This window comes from Setaria viridis, chromosome 1 (assembly GCF_005286985.2).
Source record: "Setaria viridis chromosome 1, Setaria_viridis_v4.0, whole genome shotgun sequence".
In the NCBI taxonomy this organism is placed as follows: domain Eukaryota; kingdom Viridiplantae; phylum Streptophyta; class Magnoliopsida; order Poales; family Poaceae; genus Setaria; species Setaria viridis.
Genome location: NC_048263.2, coordinates 2,169,839 through 2,194,701, shown reverse-complemented (window position 1 = coordinate 2,194,701; position 24,863 = coordinate 2,169,839). Strand labels below are relative to the sequence as shown.

At 46.5% G+C, this 24,863-nt stretch overlaps 2 protein-coding genes across 2 annotated transcripts; one reads left to right on the top strand and one right to left on the bottom strand.

The window, feature by feature from the left end:
* Nucleotides 1-3,799: 3,799 nt before the first annotated feature.
* LOC117862204 (uncharacterized) lies at nucleotides 3,800-8,188 on the bottom strand. The gene is made up of 8 exons (XM_034745739.2): nucleotides 7,887-8,188; nucleotides 6,311-6,388; nucleotides 5,623-5,730; nucleotides 5,376-5,455; nucleotides 5,198-5,273; nucleotides 4,627-4,812; nucleotides 4,333-4,461; nucleotides 3,800-4,126 (listed from the first exon to the last, which is right to left on the bottom strand). The coding sequence occupies exons 1-8, from the start codon at nucleotides 7,950-7,952 to the stop codon at nucleotides 3,956-3,958; spliced, it is 894 nt and encodes a 297-aa protein (XP_034601630.1). The 5' UTR covers nucleotides 7,953-8,188; the 3' UTR covers nucleotides 3,800-3,955.
* Nucleotides 8,189-12,607: 4,419 nt separating this feature from the next.
* LOC117866291 (uncharacterized) lies at nucleotides 12,608-16,913 on the top strand. The gene is made up of 5 exons (XM_034750477.2): nucleotides 12,608-12,920; nucleotides 13,365-14,243; nucleotides 15,000-15,200; nucleotides 15,300-15,495; nucleotides 16,468-16,913. The coding sequence occupies exons 1-5, from the start codon at nucleotides 12,789-12,791 to the stop codon at nucleotides 16,647-16,649; spliced, it is 1,590 nt and encodes a 529-aa protein (XP_034606368.1). The 5' UTR covers nucleotides 12,608-12,788; the 3' UTR covers nucleotides 16,650-16,913.
* The last annotated feature ends 7,950 nt before the right edge of the window (nucleotides 16,914-24,863 follow it).

The window sequence follows — 24,863 nt, the reverse complement described above, 5'->3', positions numbered from 1 at the left end:
ATCACTCGACGGTGGGAGCCCCAAGTAAGTTTGGGGGAAGCTTCCAAGTTGGCAACCTAGAATTCCTTGGCGAACAGAAACAGTGTCAGCATCAGTGTGCATTGGCACCGTGCTCTTGTCGTAGTTGATCATGAGGCCAGTTGCCGCGGAAAAGGAGTCCGGCAGGTCTTTGAGAAGTTGAAGATCACTTTGCTCTGCACGTAGTAGGATTAGTGTGTCGTCCGCGTACTGCAGTAAGGGGCACGACAGATTCGGGGCGGCTGGGTGGCGGATCCCTGCTGCCTGCTGTATCAGTTGTTGAAGCACGTCGGCCACCAGCAAGAAGAGGTACGGGGACAGAGGGTCCCCCTGTCGCAACCCCCGCTTGCAGCTGAACCAAGGCCCTGGTGACCCATTGACAAGCACTGCTGATTTTGAGGTGACGAGAGTTCCTTTGATCCAGCTGCGCCGAAGTGTTGGGAAACCTCGCGCTGCCATGATTCTGTCCAAGCTGTCCCAATTCACTGAATCGAACGCCTTTGCAAAGTCCAGTTTGAGCACCAAGGTGGGCAGTCTCCGGCGATTGCAGCACTGAACGAGTTCCATTGCATAAATGAAATTCTCCGAAATGGATCGTCCCCGGATGAACCTTGTTTGGTCGATGTCGATGAGCTTTGGAATCTCTTGTTGTAGCCGGCTGGTGAACATCTTTGCCACAATCTTCAGAGAGCACTTTTGTTTGCAGATTGGTCTGTAATCCCCAGGGCGCATCGCAGTAGCAGTTTTGGGCAGCATCACAATGAAGGACCGGTTCAGGCCTTCCAGGTCTGCTGTACCAGAGTGGAACGAGTGCGGGAGCTCCATGACACCGTGTTCCAGGCCGCCGAGTAGAAACCCAGCCCGAAGCCATCAGGTCCCGGCGAGCTGTTTCCGTTCATTGCGCGCACTGCTGTCCGGGCTTCTTGCTCAGTGAACGGGGCAATGAGAGGATCGGCGCTCACCGGCAAGGAGCTGCTGTAGAGCGCGTCGATGTCGAAGGTCTTGGTCGTAGGCCACGCAGGTGCTCCGTGAGCGCCTGCGTCTTGGCGTCGTGCGCGGACACTTGGACGCCATTGACTTCCAGCATGCAAATCTGGTTGCGCCGGAGGCGCTGGCTGGCGTGCGCGTGGAAGAACTGCGTATTGGCATCGCTCTCCAATGATGCCGCAGCAGCTCCCAGCCTCCCACAGCAGAATAACAAATCTTATGCCTAAGGATGGTGCACTGACGGAACGGCCGGCCGTGTCCATGCGTGCCTCTCGACGTCAGCACCTCCAGGCCAATCCATGTCATATCCGTTTGTGCCGCTGGATCGGCCGGCAGCGGGACACGACGTGCTACTCAGTTTCAGATGAACAATTTCTAACTAAGGGCAATGATTTTATCGTAGCTTCTACATGAATCATGTCAACTGGATGGAGATGTTTGAAAATCCCAATGCAGGTGAGCCTGACCCATGAGATCCGTCAGATATCCCGGCTGCGGTTCTCACGTGCAGGTACCAGTACCATTTTGTTTTCATCTCCTTTTGTTCTTTCTGCGGATGGAGGAGTTGCAACTTGTTTACAACTCCGGGAGCACGCCTGCAGATGCGACGCTGGTCTTCACCTTGTTTGTTCTTCAGTACAAAGGGATTAAATAATCTTCGATGAACTACCTGACATTTTGATTTGATCGTCGTGCAGAGCTCCCGGAGTAATGAGTACATGGCATTGTGCGTGCTTATTCTTGTTCACATCCGGCTGATGCAATGTAGCAGCAATCAATGGCGTTCTCCTCTATCACATGTGTGTTTGATCTTCCATGGCATGGCCCCTATTTCCACCCCTGCGCTGCGCTTCCCTAAAGCACGTGCTTGAGATGACACTGACGCCAATGCAGGACGGCGCCGGCGACGCCCCGAGGGCCGACGGCAGCGTCGAAGCCCAAGCCCGGGTCGTCCGTCGGGGCGGCGGTGGCGGCGTCGACGGCCGTGCCTGCGGGGGCGACGCGGGTGGTGTCCTTCTACGGTGTCCATCTGGCGACCGCCCCGCCGAGGCCAACTTCCTGGCGAGGTATAAGAAAACGAGTGTGTACGACGGCGAGCTCTGGAACGGCTCCTACTTCAACTACTACAACAGCGGTGGCGCGACGAGCTCATCGATCATGGCGGACCAGCTCGCGGGCCAGTGTCACGCGCGGGCGTGCAGGCTGGAGCCGGTGGAGGAGGAGGCCAAGGCCCGGAGCGCGCTTGCCACGGTGCTCGACTACAACGTGATGCGGGTGAAGGGCGGCGCCGTCGGGGCGGTGAACGGGATGCGGCCCGACGGGCACGCGTTCCAGACATCGGAGGCGTGGACGGAGGACGGCGGCTACCGGTCGCTGCATGACATGCGGCCGCTCGGCATCTGGGCTTTGTCGCCGCCGGAGCCACTGATCAACAGGGTAACAGGGGAACTCAAGCCCATGGACCCTCTCAAGCTCCCCTACAATTTTTGGTGATGGATGAAGGAGAGGAAAAAGAAAGGGCATTGTCCATCGTAACATCAAAAACTAATGTCTACAACATAAAAAATAAATATTTGCAACATAGAAAATCACCGTTTGTAACATCAAAAAATATGTTGAAAAAATTTTTATTAGCCATCTGTTGATGATGAGGAAAAAAAACCGTCACAACATTTGTTTCGTATTGCATGGAACATTCAAATCTCTTAATGAAAATGCAACATTCAGATAAAACACTTACAACATGTGTGTGAAACATATGCAACATCGCAACATCTAGATCTACTTTACAACATCCACATTAAAAAACTTGCAATATTCTTCTGAAACATCTGAAACACTTGAAACATACGCTTGCAACATGCAGCAAACCCTGGCAGGAGGAGCACTGCACAGTGGGATTCGACACTGCACAGTGGGATTCGACGCTAGGAAACGGTGGAGGAGGATGGCGGCAGGTGCGGCCTCCCGCGGCGAGTCGCCCCCGTGCTAGAGAAGGTCGCGGCGGGCAGGTGTCGTGCCGGCGCGCGAGGCGCCCCGCACCAGAGAAGGCGAGCGGCGGGCGGGTGACGCGGTGGAGGCGACCGTGGCAGTCGAATGCCGTGGTGCGGCGGTGGGGAACGTCGCGACGGCCAGTGCCTAGCCTGCCCCCGAAGCAAGTCTGGTGGCCAGCTCTTCGGGAGTAGGGTGGCCGGTGCCAGGCCTTCCCCAGCGCGGCCGTGGCGGTCCAATAGTGGTGGTGGTGGTGATGGAGATAGGAGCGCAGAGGATACGGGAATGAAGATGCAAGTGGATAAGAACAAGGACGAGGCAGCTGCGCAGTTATTATTTCGCTCGGAGTCTAAGACCGTGAGCAATGTTTAATATTTTGAACTTACATCGGACGCCCGACTCTAAGCATTACCGAAAAAGAAAAGAGAAGGAAAGAAGAAGGCCGCGGACACTCACCGGTGCCCATGGTGGCAACTCTGAATAGGCTGCACCACCGCTTGCCGGCTTTGCCATTTCGACAGCCATGGGATGGTGGTCGGGCGCCCGGCTAGAGGAGAGGACGCGCAGCAGAGTTTTGAACAGGTTTCAGAGCAGTAATATATCACGAGGAAAACCGTATAAATTTTACAGGAAAGCTACAATACTCCGGTACAACTTGTAAACTGACCAACAGCTGAGAGCCTGAGACAAGGGAATAGCTCCGGCAAACTCTACAACAGAACAGGCGCACCTCGAGACAGCAGAACGCCAGAATATTTCGTTAACAAAAATGAGCTGGGGGACACCAGAACGCCACGCCACAAACATGAAATCATTGACATATCTGTGAGATTTCTAGATTCGACAAGTTGAACATACTGAACAGGCGCCACTTGGGGGCCAGGTCGGCAATAAACCCCAGACATGAAAATGTTTGGTCATGCTCTCGCTAACAAATTAAGTGACGCATCAGAAGAGTCTATTCCTCGTCATCCAATGCGTCTGCAGACCCACCCTTGAGGTGCAGATGCTTCTCCCTCCTCTGGAAATCGGTCAGGCCTTTGCCACTCCCAGTGACACCCACCTTACCTCTGTGGTCATCGGGTGACTTGAAGATGCTCTCCTTCTTGCGACCGGAGAAGAACCCTACCTGAAAAACGAACCACCCAAATTCAGATGATTCTATTATGTGATGAGAAGTCTAAACTATTGGTACGCCGATGCTAGGAATGTTTTCAGTCATGACATAACGTATAAAAGCTTGGGGGATAGGCTGGTACCTTGACATACAGACTCCTAACTTAATGGACAAGTGCCTAGCCAAATTAAAAGAGGGCCGAGCACAGAAAAGGCTACCTTTTTAGCTTTCCCCTTGGTTGTTTGAAACTGCTGCCATGCATTCTGCCGCTTGTTTTGTGCAAATTCAAGTTGCTCAAAGCGGGCTTTCGATTTGAAAGCATGTATTTTCTTACGCTTTGCAGCTTTCTGCAAACACAATGGCTAGTCAGAACACATGATACCTCAAGATTTCGCTTAGCTGCAAGGCACATTATTTGTATGATTGCAATGTCTCGGAAAAAACTCTCAACAGTAATATACAACTTGATTGTTGTTATAAATACGCTGGAAAGAAAGGGTGAATTCACTTACAACATCCTCAGGATCACTTGGTTCAATACGAAGTTTGGCAGGCAAGCTCCGCGCCTGAAAATCAGATGTGGCTGCTTGTTCAATTTTCCTCTTTATTGCCATTTTTGTGGCTTCAGCTTCCTTTTCAGCTTGTCGCAAAGCATCAGCAGCTTCTTCCTCAAGCAGCCTCACATTATCTGGGTCCACCTATAAAAGACAGTGAAATTAACAATTTGGAATAGCGATATAATTAGCAGTAAAGAAAAATACGTGAATTACTATACAGCAATCACAAGATAAACGTAAAACAGGATAAAGATATAGGGAGGGTGCCATAAGAAACTTTAAACTGTGTAAAATGTCTACAGATGGAAATTAGCTTTGGCACATGTTCACAGGAACAACTAGCCTCACTTACATATTAGCTATAATCTTCTGTCAGCTAATTTGCAAGACCATCACATGAATAATAATATGAGAAACCATTCAGTTTTCTGCTACTAAATGAGTTGCTTTCTGCTCTATACTCATGTATGTATATACCTCCTCTATTTAAGAGAAAAAAATGTTACTTTCTGAAAAGGGAACATACCTCTTCCCTGTTTCCCCAGCCATCGTAGGCTACGTAATATCCATTTGGTGTCAAAGCTTCAACTGTTGCATTATACCTGCAATTCAGCTAATCAACATGTTGAAATGGAATGATATACAAAACATCGAAGACAATATCATATCCATGCAACAGGGGATAGGTATAAAGACACACTAACCATTCCCCATCTTCGCTCCACACGGCTTGCACTCTAGTCCCAACCGCAAACTTATGTGAATGTGAAAGGTCACCCAGTCCCTGCCACAAGACTAATTGTGTCAGAGTAGTGTAGGAAGATAAGAAGCCATGATTTTCAAAATAAGTAGTACACAGAACATTCCGTTCATCTATGTAACAATTCACATGTACTTCTGGTTTATGCAGTTAACAAAAGGTAGCTGCCATCTAATGAATAATAAAGCTACCTCTGACTGCATTCCAGCCGAATAATTCGGCGGTGATAGACCTGCAACGTTCTGGGCACCCTCAGCTTGCTTTGCAGTTGCTAAAAGCTCTTCTGTTAACATAATGACCTGCAGTGGTCACAAAAAAAAAAATAGCATTAAGCATCACAAACATAAGGAACGCCTCAGTATTATTAAATATGCGCCCATTATTGAGATCCAACTTAGAACAGCAGCACCGACACCCAAAATCAGGAGGAGGTACTCTAGCATGAGACACAAACCTGCAATCAATCAAGATAAAGGGTAATGGACAACTTGGAAGGCATGGAAGTTTATACATACTGTTCATTACTACTAATAATTTTGCTCAGACAGTCCCTACCATTGTTTTAACCAACCTTCTCACCTTTCAACGCTACAAAAATCTAAATTCCCCAAAAATAAATCTTCTGTTGCAAGCTGCCTGATCATGCTACCTTACTGCGCATGGCTCCTTGTAACAAAGAAGAGAAAGGAATCGGTAGCAACAGTCCCCAAAATCAGAGAAGAAATCAAATATCCTTTTTTTTGTTAGACAATCAAATGTCCTTTTGTGAGAACCATTAATGCAACTTGCCATTGGAGCAACAGCATCTGATGGGTAGCTACTAACTAATACCAGCACGGGGACATCACAGTATAAAAGACAATAATAAAACTAACTCACCTCCTGAAGCTCTTTCTCCATATCAAGATATTCGGAAATTCCAGGGTCATCCTTTTTCTCCTTAATAAGTTTCTTAACCTGCAATACATGGACACAAGACACATCATAAGTACATGAATAACAAGAAGTATTCCACAGAATAATGAATTTAGTAAAGGCAAGAAAGTAGCAAGGAACTGCAATGAGAAACAGAACAAATAGTGCATCACAGTTGCTTGAAGAATATCGTTTCTCAAACTAAATCACCACAGTTAAAGATAAAGAATGAGATGACAGACAAAGGGTTCAAAAAAGAGAGTAAGGTTCTAGTCTCTAGTTTTAAGCACAGTTATTAGGACCGGACCAGACAAGCGGTCCAAACGGTAAAAGACCGAACCAGAGCCTCGGCCGGTCCGGTCCGGTCCGCCTAAAAGATCGGATAAGCAATCGGGCCGGGAAAAACCGGTTGAACCGGCAGTTTTTAGCAAGAAACCGGTACAGGCCGGATAAAACCAAGCGCAAAGGAGCCAGCGAGGTTAAAACGAGTGCACAGGGAAGAAAATGGGAGGAAAAGAATGGGTGGTGGCGTGGCTTGGGTTCGAACCCCCCACCTTGCCTTCGGCAGCGAGGATAACAACATCAGGCTGCAGCTGTGTTTGTGATTTTGGTTGATAAGTTACTATATTTGAACCGTGTTGAACCGGCGGTTCAACCGCTTGAACCAATCAAACCGCGAACCGAGAGCTCGACCGGTTCATTGTCCAGTCCGGTCCTAATAACTACGGTTTTAAGTATTGACTCAAGTTTAAAATGCATACCATCAAGTCTCTAACTAAACAACTTATGAAATCTGTGTGCTGTTAACGAAATAACCAAATTAATATACAATGTACATGCTTCAATGTGCGAAACAACCTAATAGGCATAAGCACACAGTCATCTACACCAATAAAGCACATGTACTGCATCAAAGGGCCAGTTAACATGTAAACAACTTTGGCCTATATAACTCATGCCACATGATAATTCATTGACAAGGAAGACGATTATCAACCACCCACACATTTGAGATGATAATTGCATTTAAAGAGTGTTATTATTTTTATACTAATGCAATGTTCGGCCAAGTCTGATTGTGGCAAGTCATAACCATTTTTTTCGTTACATGCTAATGCAGCTACAAGTCATACAACATCAACACAATTGAATTACTACCCAACTGCCTAAATCCCCTAAGCTGAATGAACAGATGTACAGTAAAATAAGAACATATGTCGCTCTGAGCTCCTAGAAATCAATCAATAGCAATAAAGAAACAAAAAGTAACTAAACCTAGATTTCGTCAAGCTTACGTTGTAATCTTAGACTACCAACCTTGACAACCAATGAAACCTAAATTGATTAATTTAACTAATCGATCAATAAACCCTAGAACCAGCACAGGAACAACGCCCAATCCTAATCAGCGAACATGCAGCCCGAATCCTCACTCGCAAAACAAGAACGCACCGAAGAAACGCAGACACGACACACGAGCGAAGGGATAACCCCAAGACGGAAGGGGCCAGGCGAGATCGAGGGAAGGGGGAGAGGAGACCTCGCGGAGCTGGTCCTTGTATGTGGAGAGGTTGGAGGCGAGCTCCTCCACGCTCAGATCCTCCATGCCTGCAGCCGCGCAGGGGAGGCGCCGGTGCGGGGAAGGTGTGAGGCCGGCGGGCGCAGGGGAGGAAGCGAGGCCGGCGGCGTGGGAGGAAGCGAGGCCGGAGGGCGCCGGCAGCGGGGAGATCGAGCCGGCGCGGGCGCGGCGGGGCCGGAGGGCGCGGGTGCGGTGGGGCTGGACGGCACCGGCGGCGCGGGGGAGCAGGCTAGGTAGGGGCGGCGGCGCTGGCGTGGGGACGGAGCGCGATAAAGAAAGGAGAGGACGGGGGAGGAAAGAAGAATAAAAGAGGAAGGAAGAGGGGAAAAAAAGGAAAAGAAATATAGGAGGAAAAAAGAAAAAACAAAGAAAAAAAAGGCATCATCACCTATTTTAAATCTGACGGCTACAATAGCGCCATAATAAATACCCATTAATAATCGGTCGCTTCGTTGCAACATCAAAAGAAAAAAGGTGCGACATAAAAAATTTATGGTTGCAACATTGAAAAAATACGAAAAAATAGTTCAATGTAAATAAAATATTCAGTGAGGAAAAATTCCCACCACAGCATCAAACACATGTTTCATGCAACATTTTCAAACAAATTATCGTATGTTAGGTTGAGGTCAACCTCGTATGGGAACAAACATTGCAATGTGAAAAAAAAATCAACAGATGAAACATCAAAGGCCAACTGCTACAACATCGAAACATCTCAGAAAATCAATCATGCAAAATCACAAAATGCATTCATCTGCAACATCTGCGCACATCTATAGCACTTGCAACATCCAAAAATCTCTACTGCAACACCATGAGGTACCTATTGCAACATGGTCGTCGAGGAGAACTTCATATCTACAAACAGGCTTCTCTTGTGTTCCTTCCATGGCCGTCGATGAGTACTACTCACCGCATCTGTCGGCCGTCCCCGCCAGCCTACCACGTGCACACCTCGCCTACTGGCCGCCAGCCTCCACCTCGCACTCCCCGCAGCTACTTGCCATCGCCGCTGTCAGTGTTTAGACCCAACAACATACTGAGGGGGTATCGGAGGTAGTGTTTTGTGCGTGAGGCTAGCCAAAGACCAGGAACTCGAAGGTGAAATCGAACACACGATTTAGACAGGTTCGGACTGCTTATGTCGCGTAATACCCTACACCCTGTGTGGTGGTTGGATTGTGAGATGTTTGGAGGGGGTCCCTGCCTCGCCTTATATTGCCGGGGGTAGGGTTACAGGTCGGTTGTTGTACAAGAGTACTAGTCAGATTCGACCAGAGAGTCCTACTCTAACTGCTACGAGTAGTTTCCTAATCCTTGACTAGTCCTTGTCTGCCACATAAACTGCGCCGTCCTGTACCACAGTCTCCATGTCGAACACATCTTGATGTATAGTCCCGTATTGTAGAACTATCTAAGCCTCCCGGTGGGCCCATAGATGTATGGCCGACAAGCCCCTGATTACTTTTTAGCCAAATGCAGCAGTCCCGAGTACTTCTTTGGACATCACCGACTAGTTTGTGGTGCTCCTTGTGAGTACTCCATCGAATTGAGCCTTCGAATGTGCTCGAGTACTGCCATACGACTAGAAGGTGCTCAAGCCTCACCATACCATTCATGTGGTCGTTCGCACAATTTAGGAGGTCATGAGATCATACATACTTGCCGTGATGATCCAAGTACGTATCGGCGAACGTGTTTCACCAACCATGACCAACTGTTGTTATTCTCACTCTCGGCTAAGGCAAAAGCTAGAGGCACAAACTGCTGTTCTGGATCTAAAGCAACAGCCATCATTAGTGTACCTTTATACTTCCTGATCAAGAATGTAGCGTTAACAGGTATCACAGGATGACAATGTGGAAAGACACACGACATTGTGAGAAGCACAAAAAACCCTCTGAAGGACGTGCTTAAAACACTATTAATAGTCAGGTTGCATCATGCTGAACGTGTGAGGGAACCATTTTATCCCAGGATTGTAGTAGGCCATAGTGGTGATGACCTTAGGAACCATGCCATATGACTCCTTCCAGTATCCCCATACAACTCCTACCAGTATCCCCAAAGCAGTGCAACGACGTGTTGTTTCGCCCGCCATGCCTTTGAATACTTGACACGGTATCCACTAAAGGCGAATATGGACTCCACGAGAGATGGTACCGATGTCTCACTGTCGGCGCGAACAATTCCTAGGATGCGCCGCCCAAGGTATGTAGCTATGCACTGGGCGTGCACTCGCTTCAGCTGAGAAGAATGACAAATATGAGGTTGCACAACTTTTGAAATCCTCCATTATCCCGTGCTTCTAATTAGGTGCAACCATACACGCCACATGCATCCTTACTTGTATATAACACCATATCTTAGATTCTTGTCAGAATGAACTACACTAAAAGGTCTATGTAACCTCACTGCGTAGTCAGCTAAGAAAAACTTGAGCTTCTCAAGACTGTTGAACTTCATTCCCTTCTTAATCACAAGATTCTCACTATAGGGTATCCCTTCCGAATTCACCATAGTAGATTTACATATGGATTTGTGGATCATGCTTATGTCCTTAGAATTGGGAACAGATGAGAGTTCGATATGATATTCCTTCAACAATTGCAACTCATTAGAGATGTAATCAAAACATTTATCCACATGATCAATATTGTCTACATCATGCACGGTTGTAGTGTGACTTGCAGCCCATCCTCCTCGGATTGTGACTCCTTCTCCTCAGATTCAGAACCTACTTCCTCGGATTGTGACTCCTCCTTCTCACATTCAGGCACATCACCGACTACTACATTTTCATGTGCGTTGGCCTGAATATCTTGTGCTCCATCCTCCTCCTGACAGTCATCATCTTCGGAACCTAGAGATATGTCATTATTATCTATATTTGGTTCTTCCTGCTCAAAAGTATCATTGGGAAAATCATCATTCTCAATGCCCAAGCCAAAATCAAATTGGCTTTCACCTAAACCATGCTGTGAAATTGTTGACTCTTGGGTACCATTCTCAACCACTAACCGGACTTCATCTCTCAAAGCAACATTTACGCTAGGCTTAGAACAAATATCAACTACCACCTCCAAACATACAACATTTGCATGCTCAACTACCTCATTATATTGCTTCCAATTAGACTCGGATGCTAAGTTCATAAGAACGTAATGAGATCTAGCTTTCCCACAACAAAAACGGCCTCTCAATGTCATCTCATCCATTCCACATCCATACTTTCTCATTGCACAGTCAACTAAATCTTTAAAACTTGGACGAGCATCGAACAATTCCACTGCCTCATTCATATTCTCAAACTCCCCATTCTCTTTCACAATCACAGCATGAAACATACGAACTAAACGATCCATCTACAAAATACAAATATAGCTCATTTTCTACGAACAACAACAACAAACTATATTAATTAGACATTTTAGACAAATTAACGTACACATGCCATGTACACTACACCAATACATCAACAACCATATAAATCGATGATGCAACTACGTCTACACGTTAAAATCGTAAGCGGAGAGTTGACTGCGCATGAACTAAGCATCCATTACTACATAACAAACTTGTAAATCATGAAAATAAAACGAAATTCTAAACCTAGTTCACCTAAACACCCTTCGATTTACTAAATGGAATGGTAAAAGAAGGGAATACCTTCCCAACAACGCGAGGATCGATTCCCCCACTTTTCCTACCCCAAATAGCCGGATTTAGGGGGATTTTTTTTTGGGGGGCGGCGGCAAAGAGGGTGTCTTAGGTCGGGCTGGAGGAGGAGGAAGAGAGGAGGGAGAGAGTAGGAAGGGCCGGCACGCCTGTCAAGACTTGGCACTGCTGCGCCAGGCGGTCTGGCGCGACAAGGATGTCGCGCTAGTGCATGTGGCGCGGCAACGCCTTGCCCAGTCAGCGCCACGCCAGCGTGGCTTGCCTCGCCGCACCAGCGTGGTAGCGCTACCGCGCCAATGCATGCCACGGCCCGCGGCGTGACCAAAAGGGTCACCCAATGCAAATAAAGTTGGGGATAGGTTATTTTTAAAAATATTTTTAAAAAAGAGTTAAAAATAAAAAAATTCTGGACATTCCTCGAGAAGCAATCAGCCGGGAGAGGGGCAAATGAACATCGAATACGGACGGGAAAAGGTTCGCTTCCATCATAAATACTCCAGCTTTTTACAGCAAGCTCACTGAGTCGAATCACTTGTACTCAAAAAACATTTTTCCTTCTTTCATACAACTAAAGTGACACGTAAGAGAGGTTCACCGTGTCAAATTGTCAACTAAAATTTGGCCGCTTGTATGACAAGAATCAGAGACATTCTGAAATTTGGCCTAACTAACTCAAAAGATTGGGCTTCTTTTTTGCAAAAGAAATAAAAATAGGTTTTATGCTTAGGGACATCCCTATACTGTATCTGCTGGTGTCAGCATCAATCAAAGAGTATTGAAAAGCTTAGCTCCTAGAGTACTGAAACTGTGCAAAGTCTGAAATATGAATAACCAAATAAAGAAGAAGCACAAGCCCAGCCCAACGGATGAAAGGGCACGAACTCAGACCAAACACTCGGTGGGCCCACTTACCAATGGGCTTTCAGTTGGGCCAACGTGTCATTAACGCAGACGAAACCATGATTATTTTCCAATTAATCCCCTGCTCAGCTAGTTCTGTCGTCTCGCCTTCGCCTCGCTCTCCATCCCATCTCCTCCAATCGATTCCGTCCCAAACTCCAAATCCGCGGCGACCTCAACAGAAAAAAGCCGCCTCCTTTACCAAACGCGGAAGCAAAATTCACGGATTGCCCCACCCGATCGCCGGCGAATCGACCCGACGCGACCCGCCCGAGCGGTCCCATGGCCGGGACTGAGCGGGCCCACCGCCCAATCGACCCGCCGCGGCCCGGCGGCGGAGGCTCCGGGGAGGCCGGCGGCGGCGACTCGCCGGCGAGGTGGGACGACGACGGCGAGCGCGTTGAAGGCCTGGCGGTGAGGTCCCCCACCTTCCTTCCCTCACCCGGTTTCGTCTCTGGGAAGTCTGGTTGCGTGTACGGTTCGTTTAGCTGAGATGAGATGAGTTGGTCTTGCCGAGGAGCTCGTAGATTGGTTGTGCTAAAAATAGGGGAATTTCGGGTGCATTGCTTGGCACCAGCTTAGGATGCTCCAATTGGTGATTATATAGGTTTAAGCGAGGAGCGAAAAATTTCAAGTTTTTATGGGCGCGTGTGCCTTGTGCTGCGGGGAGGGGGGAAATCCAAAATTGCTTTGCTAGGTTTTGTTTTTTTATTAGCAGGTGGTTAGACGTTAGAGCCTTGCTAATACACAGTGGACTAGTTAAGGTCTTTCTCATGGAGTTCAAGTCTAAGTAGATCAATCATTCAACTTTCCCAGAATGAGTTTCTGTTATAACTCAATTTTGCTTTCCTACTATAGGGACTCAACATATTTGAACAAGAGGCAGACGAGTCACCAGCCAAAAATGGCACGGGCAACAGCCATGATGCTAGCTGCGCCCCCATTGCTAATGGATGCATCACGGATACAACTGAAACTTTAATAGAGACGGAACCAGGAAAATGTTTCTACAATGAACCACTTCATGAACATACGGGCATTTGGGTGCCTGTTTCTGTCCCACCAATGACGGCGCAGGACCGTGAGGAGTGGCACAGGGGGTTTGGTTGCAATGGTGGGTACTTCCCGGAGGAAGAGTTTAGCTGGGAGCTGGATGAAGACAATAAGGAGATGACGATGTGGGATGTGTTTGCTGATATGGTTGTTGCGGCAAAAGATAGAGTGAAATCTGCTGCTACATATGATTTTGGGAGATGCGGGATGTCGGTGGTATCCAACTTCTTCCTCCAAGAAGCCTGGAAGGATATGGCGCAAACACTTGCAGATGCTAATGCTGGTATTGCGAATGAGCTACTTGAGACAGAGCCAACAAAGTGGTTGCCTGACAGTGCTGCTACCTCTTGCATGCTCTGCAGCGTACGATTTCATCCGATAATATGCTCTCGCCATCATTGTCGTTTCTGTGGTGGTGTATTTTGTAATGGTTGTACAAAGGGTAGAAGCTTAATGCCTCCAAAATTTAGAACTTCAGAACCTCAAAGGGTTTGTGATGTCTGTGGAGTACGGCTTGAGAGTATACAACCACAATTGATGAATCAGATCAGTCGTGCGTCACAACTTCCAACTCAGGATGTGACAGACCTGAGTACCTTGAGGTCATGGCTGAACTTCCCTTGGGCACACACAATGGAATACGAGATATACAAGGCTGCAAATTCTTTACGCAGTTACTGTAAGGTATGCCTTTTTCTTGTATTTTTGCTTAATTTGGACTAGTCAGTTCAATACTTTATATGTGTTCCTTGGCCACTTGATTTATCACGTTTTGTTCTTATTGAGTGTTAAACATAAGTTTCAATGTTTCACACCATATGCTAATGTGATTTATCAATTATTATGGTACAACTATTTATGTATTAGTAGATTGTTTTTGATAAGCTGACATCAGGAAACCTTGTTGGGAAGCGTCTATCGCAAGTAATCAAATATGGTTATTTTCATTTCATATAGTTACTAGTTGGATGAATGATCTGACTAATCCAATTATTATGGTATAAGATTACATGGAATATTATGGTGATTTATTTTACTTTCAAGTTTGATGCAATAATACAATCTGAATACATGATTAATCAAAGCAGTGAAAATGCATTCTTAATACGCAATAGAAAAAAAAGGCAAAGGCATAAGTAGGATGGGTCTATTGGTTAAGTAAATAACTGCTTTATCATATAATGTGTTACTATCTCATACTCTCTTGTACGGGATACTTAAGTCTTTTATATTTTATTCCCCCTGTATTTTTGTATCTCTAGACCGCTTAAGCTCCAGTGACAGAAGAATTGAATTATTTAGAATGAGCCAGCTATTGTATTCCTGTGAAATGCTGGAAAAGTATATTTGTGTATTAGTCTGGCTGCAGAACTGCTGATTGTCCATTGTTCTGAGCCTGTCAGGAGTACTATCATTAAAATTTTCTTTCATGTACTTCAGGTAGGAAGGTTGAAACCAGAGAAGGCTATACCTGACGCTATTCTTAGACAAGCAAAAGGTCTTGCTATAGTTACTGTAGTGAAGGTCGGGATGATGGTTACATACAAGCTTGGCACTGGGCTGGTTGTTGCTCGAAGGGCCGATGGCTCCTGGTCACCTCCTTCAGCAATCTCCACCTGTGGTGTTGGATATGGAGCTCAGGTGCCCCCAGCTTTTCGAGTGTTCCTTTACATGGAAGGATTTCTTGTATCAAACTAGCACCTTCTAACAAATCAGATATTTGCTTGACTCTCCCAACAGGCTGGAGGTGAGATAGCTGACTTCATCATTGTTCTGAGGAATACGGATGCCATCAGGACATTCAGTGGAAAGGCACATCTATCTGTTGGTGCTGGTGTTAGTGCTTCTGCTGGCCATGTCGGACGAGTAGCTGAGGCTGACTTCCGTGCTGGTGATGGTGGCTATGCTGCATGTTACACATACAGTTGTAGCAAAGGTATGTTTCGAATTGCTTTTAGCTGTAAATTACTGCAATTCATGAGATTTAGACGGGAAACAGTTGACACAGTCGATTTCAAAGGCATTTTTTACTGTTAGATGCAGTATGTGATACTGACTTAGTTTGCTCATGGTAATGATTGTTTAGAGATGTCTGGCAGTTCATAGTTTCTTAATGAAGAATTGAAATTAAGATACCATTTTTTTTCTTGCAAATTAGAGAAGTGCACGGCATCTACAAAGTTTTAAGCCTGCTAACATGCACATAAAAGGTTAAAAGGTACACGACACCTTGTTTGCTTTGACAAAATTTTATATTTTTCATCCCTTTAAAGCTTAGTCCTTTCCTATAATTCTGACACTAAAATTACCACCAGAGAGGTGGTTGAGTCTTGGGCTACCGGCATGTTTGACAAGGCTAATGTGGACATTAGCAATGTTAAAGGCCGTATGATAAGATTTAAGGAGTTGAGAGCACAGGGCAATTTTCTGTCACAGAGCCAAGGCAGACAAATTGATGCTGTTGGTGTGTGAAGTCAACTAAATAACTGAATGAAAGATACTATCGCAAAAAGGAAAATATACTTATTGACCAACCTTTTTGGTTGATATTTTTGGTGCCACTCGCTAGCAGTAAATATGCCATGTCGCATAACAATTTTTATATAAGAAATCAGTTGTTATATTTAATTGTTGAAATTATAAGAAAACAGCTTGTTTGCCCCATTTTTAGATGACAGTGAGTTCATCATATGGTTTTGTTAGTGCTTACAGTCCATGATAGAAATGAGTGACTAAGTTACGTCATTGTTTCATTCCTGCAATCTGCTTAGTGACATCTTTATTTGATAGCAATAATGCATTACTTAATCATTGCAGGTACTTGTGGGTTAATAAGTTTGATCAAATAGACCTATTAGTGATTGTTTTCTGAAACCACTTATTATGTATATTGTGTCTTCCGTATCAGGTGCCTTTGTGGGCTGCGCGTTCAATGGCAGCATAGTATCAACTCGAGACACTGAGAATGCTCGATTTTACGGCGGCCCTGTCAAGGCCTCTGACATCCTTCTGGGATCCATGGCCAGGCCACCTGCAGCCTCCCCTCTGTACAAAGCCCTGCCTGAATTGTTCGACAGGATTGGGAAGTAACCCTCTCCTCCTTTAGGCATCTGGCAGCTGGCATGCCATGCCGCCTCCTTGTAAATCCATTCAGGTCCTCGGATTTGCGCTCGTCACACATTCGTTGGAAGCAATTATGCAACTGTACAGTACGCCATTCTTCGACACATCAAAGGTTCCTTTTCGTTCGGGAGTGTTAAGTGGGTTCAAACAACATATCCACTCTGTAAATATTGTACATTGGGTTGACAATTACATCAAGATATGAAAGAGAAAAAGCTTATCCTCCCTGCAGGCATGCTGGTCTGATCAGTTGTGTGGAATTGTGTATCATCATATCATCACTCCTTCCCGGGTGACTGTCCTCTAATACCGGTTTTCGGTTGCCTGCAGCTTTTATTCTTATGCCTATGCCTATGCCTATGCCTATGCTGCTTGAATCTGTGCAGCCCCTCCAGGGGAACTCAGGGGGGCAGTCCATCCCTGACTAGGCTCCGCAGTCCAGGGGCAGTAATGTAATTATGTGATGATATCCTGTTGTGCTATGTAGAGTATGCAGGGGGCAACTTATCTTGCCCATGCTGCCATGCAGTACACAGTACCGCATCAGAGCAAAGGCATTGCCCTGTTCTTCGGATAACCCATGAAAAACCTACACTGAGTATCTTTGGTTGACAGTGACACCATACTACGCACTGAACTCAGGTGACATCTGAATGCCTGACACTGACACGGCGACGAAAATGCGTGTGCGATTATGTCAGCACTAATGATACGATGATGTTTAAGATGTGCGGTGCAGCGTGACTGCCACAGCCATGGCACGTTGCAGGAATGCGGGTGGACGGAAGCTCTCTCTCTGGCATGGCAGAGATGTGCCCAAATATTCCTCAGCTCCAGGGAGCCATCGAATGATTGGTAGTTGGGACGAAGTGGATGCGGGATGCCAACAAATGTAGCTGCTCATCAGAGGCTGCAGCCCGCAGAGCTGCCCGTAATCAGTTTCAGAAACCAGCGAAACTGAAGAGATGCTTTTTTTTCAACTTAAAAAAAATCAGCTTGGAGAAGATTTTTTTTTGCAAACACAGTAAAACCAAAGAGAGGATTAGCCAAATAAAAGCACACAGCAGAGCACAACGCATCTACTTAATATCACTTAAAAAATCAACTTAAAAAAGGAGATGATTTTTGGTAAATCACCGTACAAACAAAGAGATAATTAGCCAAAAAAAAGCACACACAGCAACAACACACTAGTTTATAACTGAAAACAGAAGAGAAGGCCCTTTTTCAACTTAAAAAAAGGAGATGATTTTTTTTGCCAAACACAGAAAAAACAAAGAGATGATTAACCAAATAAAAGCGTATAAATTACAACACATTAGCTTATATAACTAAAAACCGAAGAGAGAGGATTTTTTTTAAAACTTACAAACAAATCAATACAAAAATCAACTAAAATCTGAAAACCCAAAAGATTATTAGCCAAATAAAAGAACATACAGCACAACACATTAGCCTAACTTAATACAACTTAAAGCATTCCATTAGATAATTAAACAGTCTGACACACCAGCTCCATGGTTACATGAAGACGACATCACTCTCCTTACCATACCATATGTCTTCTTACTTTTAAATCACTTGACAACTAAAATTAAACGGAAACATAAATTTTGTTTTTTTTTTGAAAAAGGGATAACTTTTGTTTTGGAAATAAAAGGATAACTGATGATGGCGAGATAGGCTAAAGCTGTTAAGTAAACGCCAGTCTGCGTTGAGATCGAGACTAAACCCTATAAAGGTAGTAGCTTCACGTCAGCTCACGCGCATCATCTTGTTGCATGCAGCAGGTCAGCGGTCGAGCTCAGCCACGGCGGTCGGCGCGGGTCTTGGAGTTCCCCAGGGTCAGCTCCAGGCCATCCTCGTCGGTGTAGTCCTCGCGGCTCACCTCCCCATCCCACGCGAACGAGAACTCGCGCGGCTCCATCTCCACGTCGCCGTCGCCGTCGCCGCCGCCACGGGCAGCCGGTGCCGGCGCCGGCGCTGGAGCCGGAGCCGGAGCTGGAGCCGGCGCCCAGGGGCCGCCGCTGCTCTGCACCGGCCCTGGGGTGCCCATCCTGGAGGAGGAAGCCCCGGCGGCGAACGACGACGCGCCCGGCGTCCCGAGGGGGCTGTAGGTGTAGGGCCGCGGCGGCCTCCTGTAATTGTTGTTGTTGTTGGCGGCGGCGGATATCTGGATCCCCGCCAGCAGCAGCACCGGGTCGACCGCGCCAGAGCCGCCGCCGACGGGGCTCGGCGGCATGGTGAGGGGCTGCTGCTGGGCCTGTGGGGCATAGGGGCTGGGGCCGGCGCCGGCGGCCCACCGCGGCTGCAGGTTGGCGGCGGCGGCGGCGGCGGCAGCAGCAGCAGCGTTGTCTTCCGCCGCCCAGCGCGCCAGCGTGAGCTGCGGCGGGGAGGCGTTCTGCGGCGTGACAGGCGCGCTGGCGGTGGTGGACGAGCTTGCTTGGCCGCCGGCCTGGGAGAGCCTCTGGAACCACGCCGGCAGGCCGCTGCTGCTGCCGCCGCCGCCGGCGGCGCCGTAGAAGATGCCGCCGCTCCCGCCGCCGAGCGTGAGGTAGGAGGATGACGAGGAGGAGGACCCCAGGGTCAGGCCGTAGGAGGCTGTCGGGGGGGTCGGGGTCGGGGGGGTGGACGAGGCGGGGCTCACCGGAGCAGTGGCGCCAAAGCCACCCAGCACACCACGCGGAGGCCTGGATCCCTGAAACACGTGCAAAACGAACGAACACATTCACAAATCTTGGCACTGACACAGATGAACAATCATCAAAAATCGAAACTACACAGAGAATTATACAACATGCATGCATGAATCAAGATCCATCAACAAACTAGAGGTGAATAAAATTGTAACACTACGCGTCATCATCATCAGCCCTAAACGTGCATGAAACATTGATGGATATGCTCGTCTATACTGCCTGCTAGTCATGGTAGATCAGGACAATCAGCAAACAGTACGTGCGGATGCAGTGAGCTTAGGAGGGGCTCCCTCCTCCTCCCCTTCCTTCCCTCCGATCCCTTTTCTTCTTCTTCCTTCCACCTAAAAATTCATGGAGGAGCTAAGGAGGGGCTCCAGTGTCCAGGCGGCGGTAGGGGGCTTGAGCCCCACCCGCCCCAACGCTAGATCCACCATTGTCAGCGAACCGTAATACGACTAGAAATACTGCAAAACTGTACTAACAAATAGGAGTATGCAATTCCAGGACACTGCAAATGGATAGGGCATCATCTACTAACAAAGTTTTAAAAAGACATCACAGTTGCGTTCGTTTTATCAAGGCTACCAAAAGAAATCGAAAATGGAAAGAAAGCTAGGGGATTTGGTACGCATGCGAGTCCACACTTTTCTCAGCCTTGATTCTACCATTAACTAAAAAACTGGCATTGCATCATCCGTTCACACTGCAACTAATAACTGAAAGCAACAGCCGCACCTGACACGCATGGAAAAACACACACAAAGAGATCAAGAATAACGATAACAACTACAGGCACACTAACGGGACACGGTAGCTTCCATCTCATCAGAGATGTGGCCGACGTACGTGATGCACTGTCAGCCGCCATGTCGCGGAGCCACACGAGAGGAGGGAAGCTCTCTCTCCTCCCGTCCTCCGATCTCGGAAGAAAGGAGCACGTGCATCGCCAGCTCGCAAAAAAAAGCCGTTGGATTTTCATGGAAAAGAATCGTGGCTTACTTGCAACCGTTCGCAGATGCAAACAACAACAGCTCGATCTACAAAGCTGAACGAAGCAATGCAGGATGGGACGAACAAGAAATCCATGGCGTAACTCGACAAAGAAAACAAGAGCTACTTTACTACAAGATGGCAAGTTAGTAGCAAAGGATGAACATATATTTACGTACCCTGCGGTAGGTGGTGCCGTCGGGCTCGACGACCCAGCCGGCCTCGCGGCAGACGGCCTTGAGCACCTCGTTGTTGTCGCAGTTCCTGGGAAGGGTGTAGTTGCCCTCGGCACGCAGCGCGGTGTAGATCCTCGACGACACCAGCCGGCGGCGGCGCTCACGGCGGCGGTTGTTCTCCCGCTCCACCTGGGACGGTGTACGCGCCGGCGCGTTCCTCGCCCTCCCCTTGGCCCTGCCCCTGGCACTCCCGTACCCGTTTCCAAACACGATACCTTTCCCTCTGTCACGATCGCCGCCTCCGCCACCGCCGCTCCCTCCGGCACCTCCCGCTCCGGCTGCCACCATTCCTCCCCCTCCGTTCATCATCGCTCTCGCTCGCTTCGCTCTTGCTACTAGCTCAGAGCTCGAGAAGCATATGAGCAAACTGCTGCTATGGTGGTGCTGGTGATGCCTGGCTCGCAGGCTGGCCCCTCGGCTTTATAGCGCGCCGCCTATAATTGCCAACCACTGGGTTTTACCACTATGCCCTCGGGTGGGGTACCCACACAAAGCCCAGATAAGTGCTAGGGGCGGGAGGGTAATTAAGCGGGGTGCTACTCCATCACAGCCAGATTTTAGCAGTGATCAATTGCAGCTTTAATTACTTGCTAAGGATGGAGGGCTAAGTAGTGATCTGGCTCGCTGTCATAGGTGACTGCCTGTTTTAGAAGAGTTGCACAATAGCTATACGGCAATGACATTGAAACCGGTGACGTACGTTAAACCGTGGGCAGATTGGGCCCGATCAGCACGTAGGGGGTTTATTTGGGTTCGGGTCGGCTCATCCTAAGAGTGCATGTGGTTCCAATGGGGTGTGTAGGGTTTAGTCCGAGCCACCATTGCGCAACCATGAAATAATAGCTAGATACGTGCGGGTTTGATTCGATAAAAGGACGCTATCTTTTGCACGGTTGGATGCCTTGGAGGGATAGTAACGCTAAAGCACCTCTAATCGAAATGGCGATAGTGAGAGATACTCGGGGCTAAAAGTGTCACAAACTTTATATCATGTGCGTTACTGGAAATAACGTATCTGGAGTAACCGCCAGATGCGTACGGGTTTGATTCAATAAAGAACCGTGTCTCTTGCACGGTTGGATTCCTAAGTAACCGCCAGGTACGTGCGGGTTTGATTCAATAAAGAACCGTATCTCCTGCACGGTTGGATTTCTAAGTAACCGTCAAGTACGTGCGGGTTTGATTCGACAAAGAATCGTATTGTTTGCACGGTTGGATTCCTCGCTGGCAATAGTAACGCACCTCTCCCGAAATGGTAGTAGTAATGGAGACTTAGGGGCAAAAGCGCCACGAACTTTTACGTTGTGTGGTATAACTAGAAAGAATTGATTTATAGCATTAACAGAAGATTTGCGCGTTATTGTGCATGATTGGGTAACATAGGATATGTGTAACTATTCCTTGTATGTTTATGCGATGGAGAATAATTGCGAGACGCGTAGATATCACAAAAAGATCACTTTCCTGAATTAGATTGTTTTCGGAAAATCGAATGGTTTACAACACATGCTCCTTGGCTATAGCTGTAGTTACATTGTAACAGGATGATCCTCGTGATCACAATGTAAACAAACATTTATGCATCCAGAGACCTACAACCGCACGTGCACAACATTGAGCTAGTACCACCAGGCAGTCAAATGTTTTTTGCGCAACAATCCAGTTACTTTCATCCGTGCAAGTCAACACATTGACAAAAACACAAGTATCACCACCTAAAATGAGTCAATGCATTAGCAATGTCTTTGCGGGATAGTAACACACCTCTTATCGAAATGGCAATAGTAACGGATACTCAAGGGTAAAATGTATCACAAACTTGACATCATGTGGTGATATTAGAAAGAATGTATCTTGAGTAACCGCCAGATACGTGTGGGATTGATTCAATAAAGAATCATATCTTTTGCATGGTTGGATTCCTCGGTGGTGATAGTACCGCACCTCTTGCAGGCAAGGCAACTGTAATATAGCAAAAGCGTCACAAACTTTACGTCGTGTGACACTATAAAAAAAGTACTAATTTATAGAATTACAGGAAGATCTGCGTTATCATTCTTGATTGGGTAGCACATGATATGCATAATTGTTCAACATTATGCGACGGACAATCATTGCAGGACGCATATACGCACGTGCACGATATTGTGAAAAGACCGCTTTCCTAAATTAGACATTGGTCTAAACAATTTTTGGAAAATTGAATGGTTTACTATCGTTTTTGCAGTGGAATGGATGTGTGCAAAGATGTAGTTACTACTATATGTGTGAAGTTGGGATGATGATGAAAAATCGGTATCTTTAGCTAATCGAAGTCATTACTTGCATGGCTCAACGATTATGCTGAATCGTGTTAACAAGGTAACTACAATTATATATAACATCTCCGAGACACACCATGCAACGGAACATCAATGTAACTGGTAAGGTGATCACAGCATTTGCATGATAATACGATTACTACTATACATACATAATCATACTATCCTTGTTTTTATAGGGTAAGAAATGTCGGTTCTATGTATGCTTATATGCAACTATAGAGTCACGATCACATGTGTGCCTGCCCGTGCATGTCAATAATAGTAAAACTCTCAAATTAGATGTTGATCTAAACTATTTTGAGAAATAAATCAAATGGCTTAGAGCAAATGTTCCTCAATTACAATTGTGCTTACAATTAAAACGAAATGAACCCTAGCGCTAGCGGTCACGATGTTATTGGTTGGATGGCCCAAATATTTGAAATGCATTATAATTCTTGTTTACGATATTACGTACTGCAGTTATAACAACCTCATGACACTATGTAGCAAAACATTGATGAAATGTTAAATTAACTATAACGTGTGCATAATAATGTAACTACTTCTCAAATGTGACGATAATGGTAAAGTATCTCATATTTTACCGAATCGAGTAGTTAGAACATACTTCTCTCTCGACTGCAGTTGTGTTTGGATTGTGATGTTACAAACTCTTGTTGTGATCACACTATAATTAAATGGACGTCCGTGTGATAATGGAGCTACAGGCGCTTGTGCACAACAAAATTATGATGACATACAACTCGACAACCAAGCTCTCACCTCAATTGTAATGGAAACCTACATGTACAATTCAACATTTTGTCAATGGACCAAGAACACATAAAACCAATAAATTCTTTTTTAAAAAAAGAGCACCATCATTTTCAAAGTGCATAGCAGGATAGCCACATTGATTTTTTTAAAAATCTTTGGATGTTAGATGCTTAGAATCGATCTTTTGAACAGAGATGGATCGTCTCGGTTGTGGCCTGTGGGGACTCCTGAGGTGAGCGGGCTGGAGCAACAAGGCACGCAACGAGCCAACCAAGATGCGCACGGCCGGTCTCAGCCCGGTTTGAACTGGTTTTTCTTGGTTCCAGCCTAACCGAACCGTTCCGATCCCTTGGTTTAGCGCCGGCCTTTTGCTTGTAGAGCAGTACGTGCCACTTCGAGTGCATGCATGCGGTTCACTTCACCGGGTTCCATCAGAATCACGTACCATATCTTTTTAGCACGTAATGAATTCCTTCCTCTGATTTACTCTATCACTACCAGTCTTGGTAGTGCCACGATATACGTTCACATTTGATTACTGCTACCACACACCTCACTGCAATGTTTAGCAGCCCTTCAATTCACAAGAGAGAGAAAGAGTGCAATATTTAAAAGTCGGCAAAAAATACACAGTATAACTCAGTGAGTACATTTAATTTGAGTGGTTGGCCACTGACGAAGGATCTAGCCAAGACATTGAGAAGGGATAGTGCACTATTGATCATTATAGATTTACCTTGAATTTACACAAGAGATGAAAATAAAATCTCAAGAAAAAAAAACGAATGGCAGGGCATGCATGCATACCATCTACTGCTCCTTAAAACACTACTAGATATACATTCACGTTTGATTACTGCTACTATACTACCCAGCGCAATGTTTGGCATCCTTTCAATGTCACTAGAGTTTTACCAAACATCCCTAGCAAAATAGAGAGTAAAATTAACATTTGTACTTAGCCAGGGGCGGTTCTATCTGAAAAATCGGGTGAGGGTGCGGCATGATTGAACGTGGAATTCACTTCAGATTTACAAAGGATAGAAACAAATTTTAGGAATGCCACTTGTCACGTATCTGGACTAGCTATGCATACCGTGTGCCACTAGAACACAGTTAGTGTAGAGAGGTAGTGCCAAATGTACACTCACATTCGATTACTGCAACTGTTAC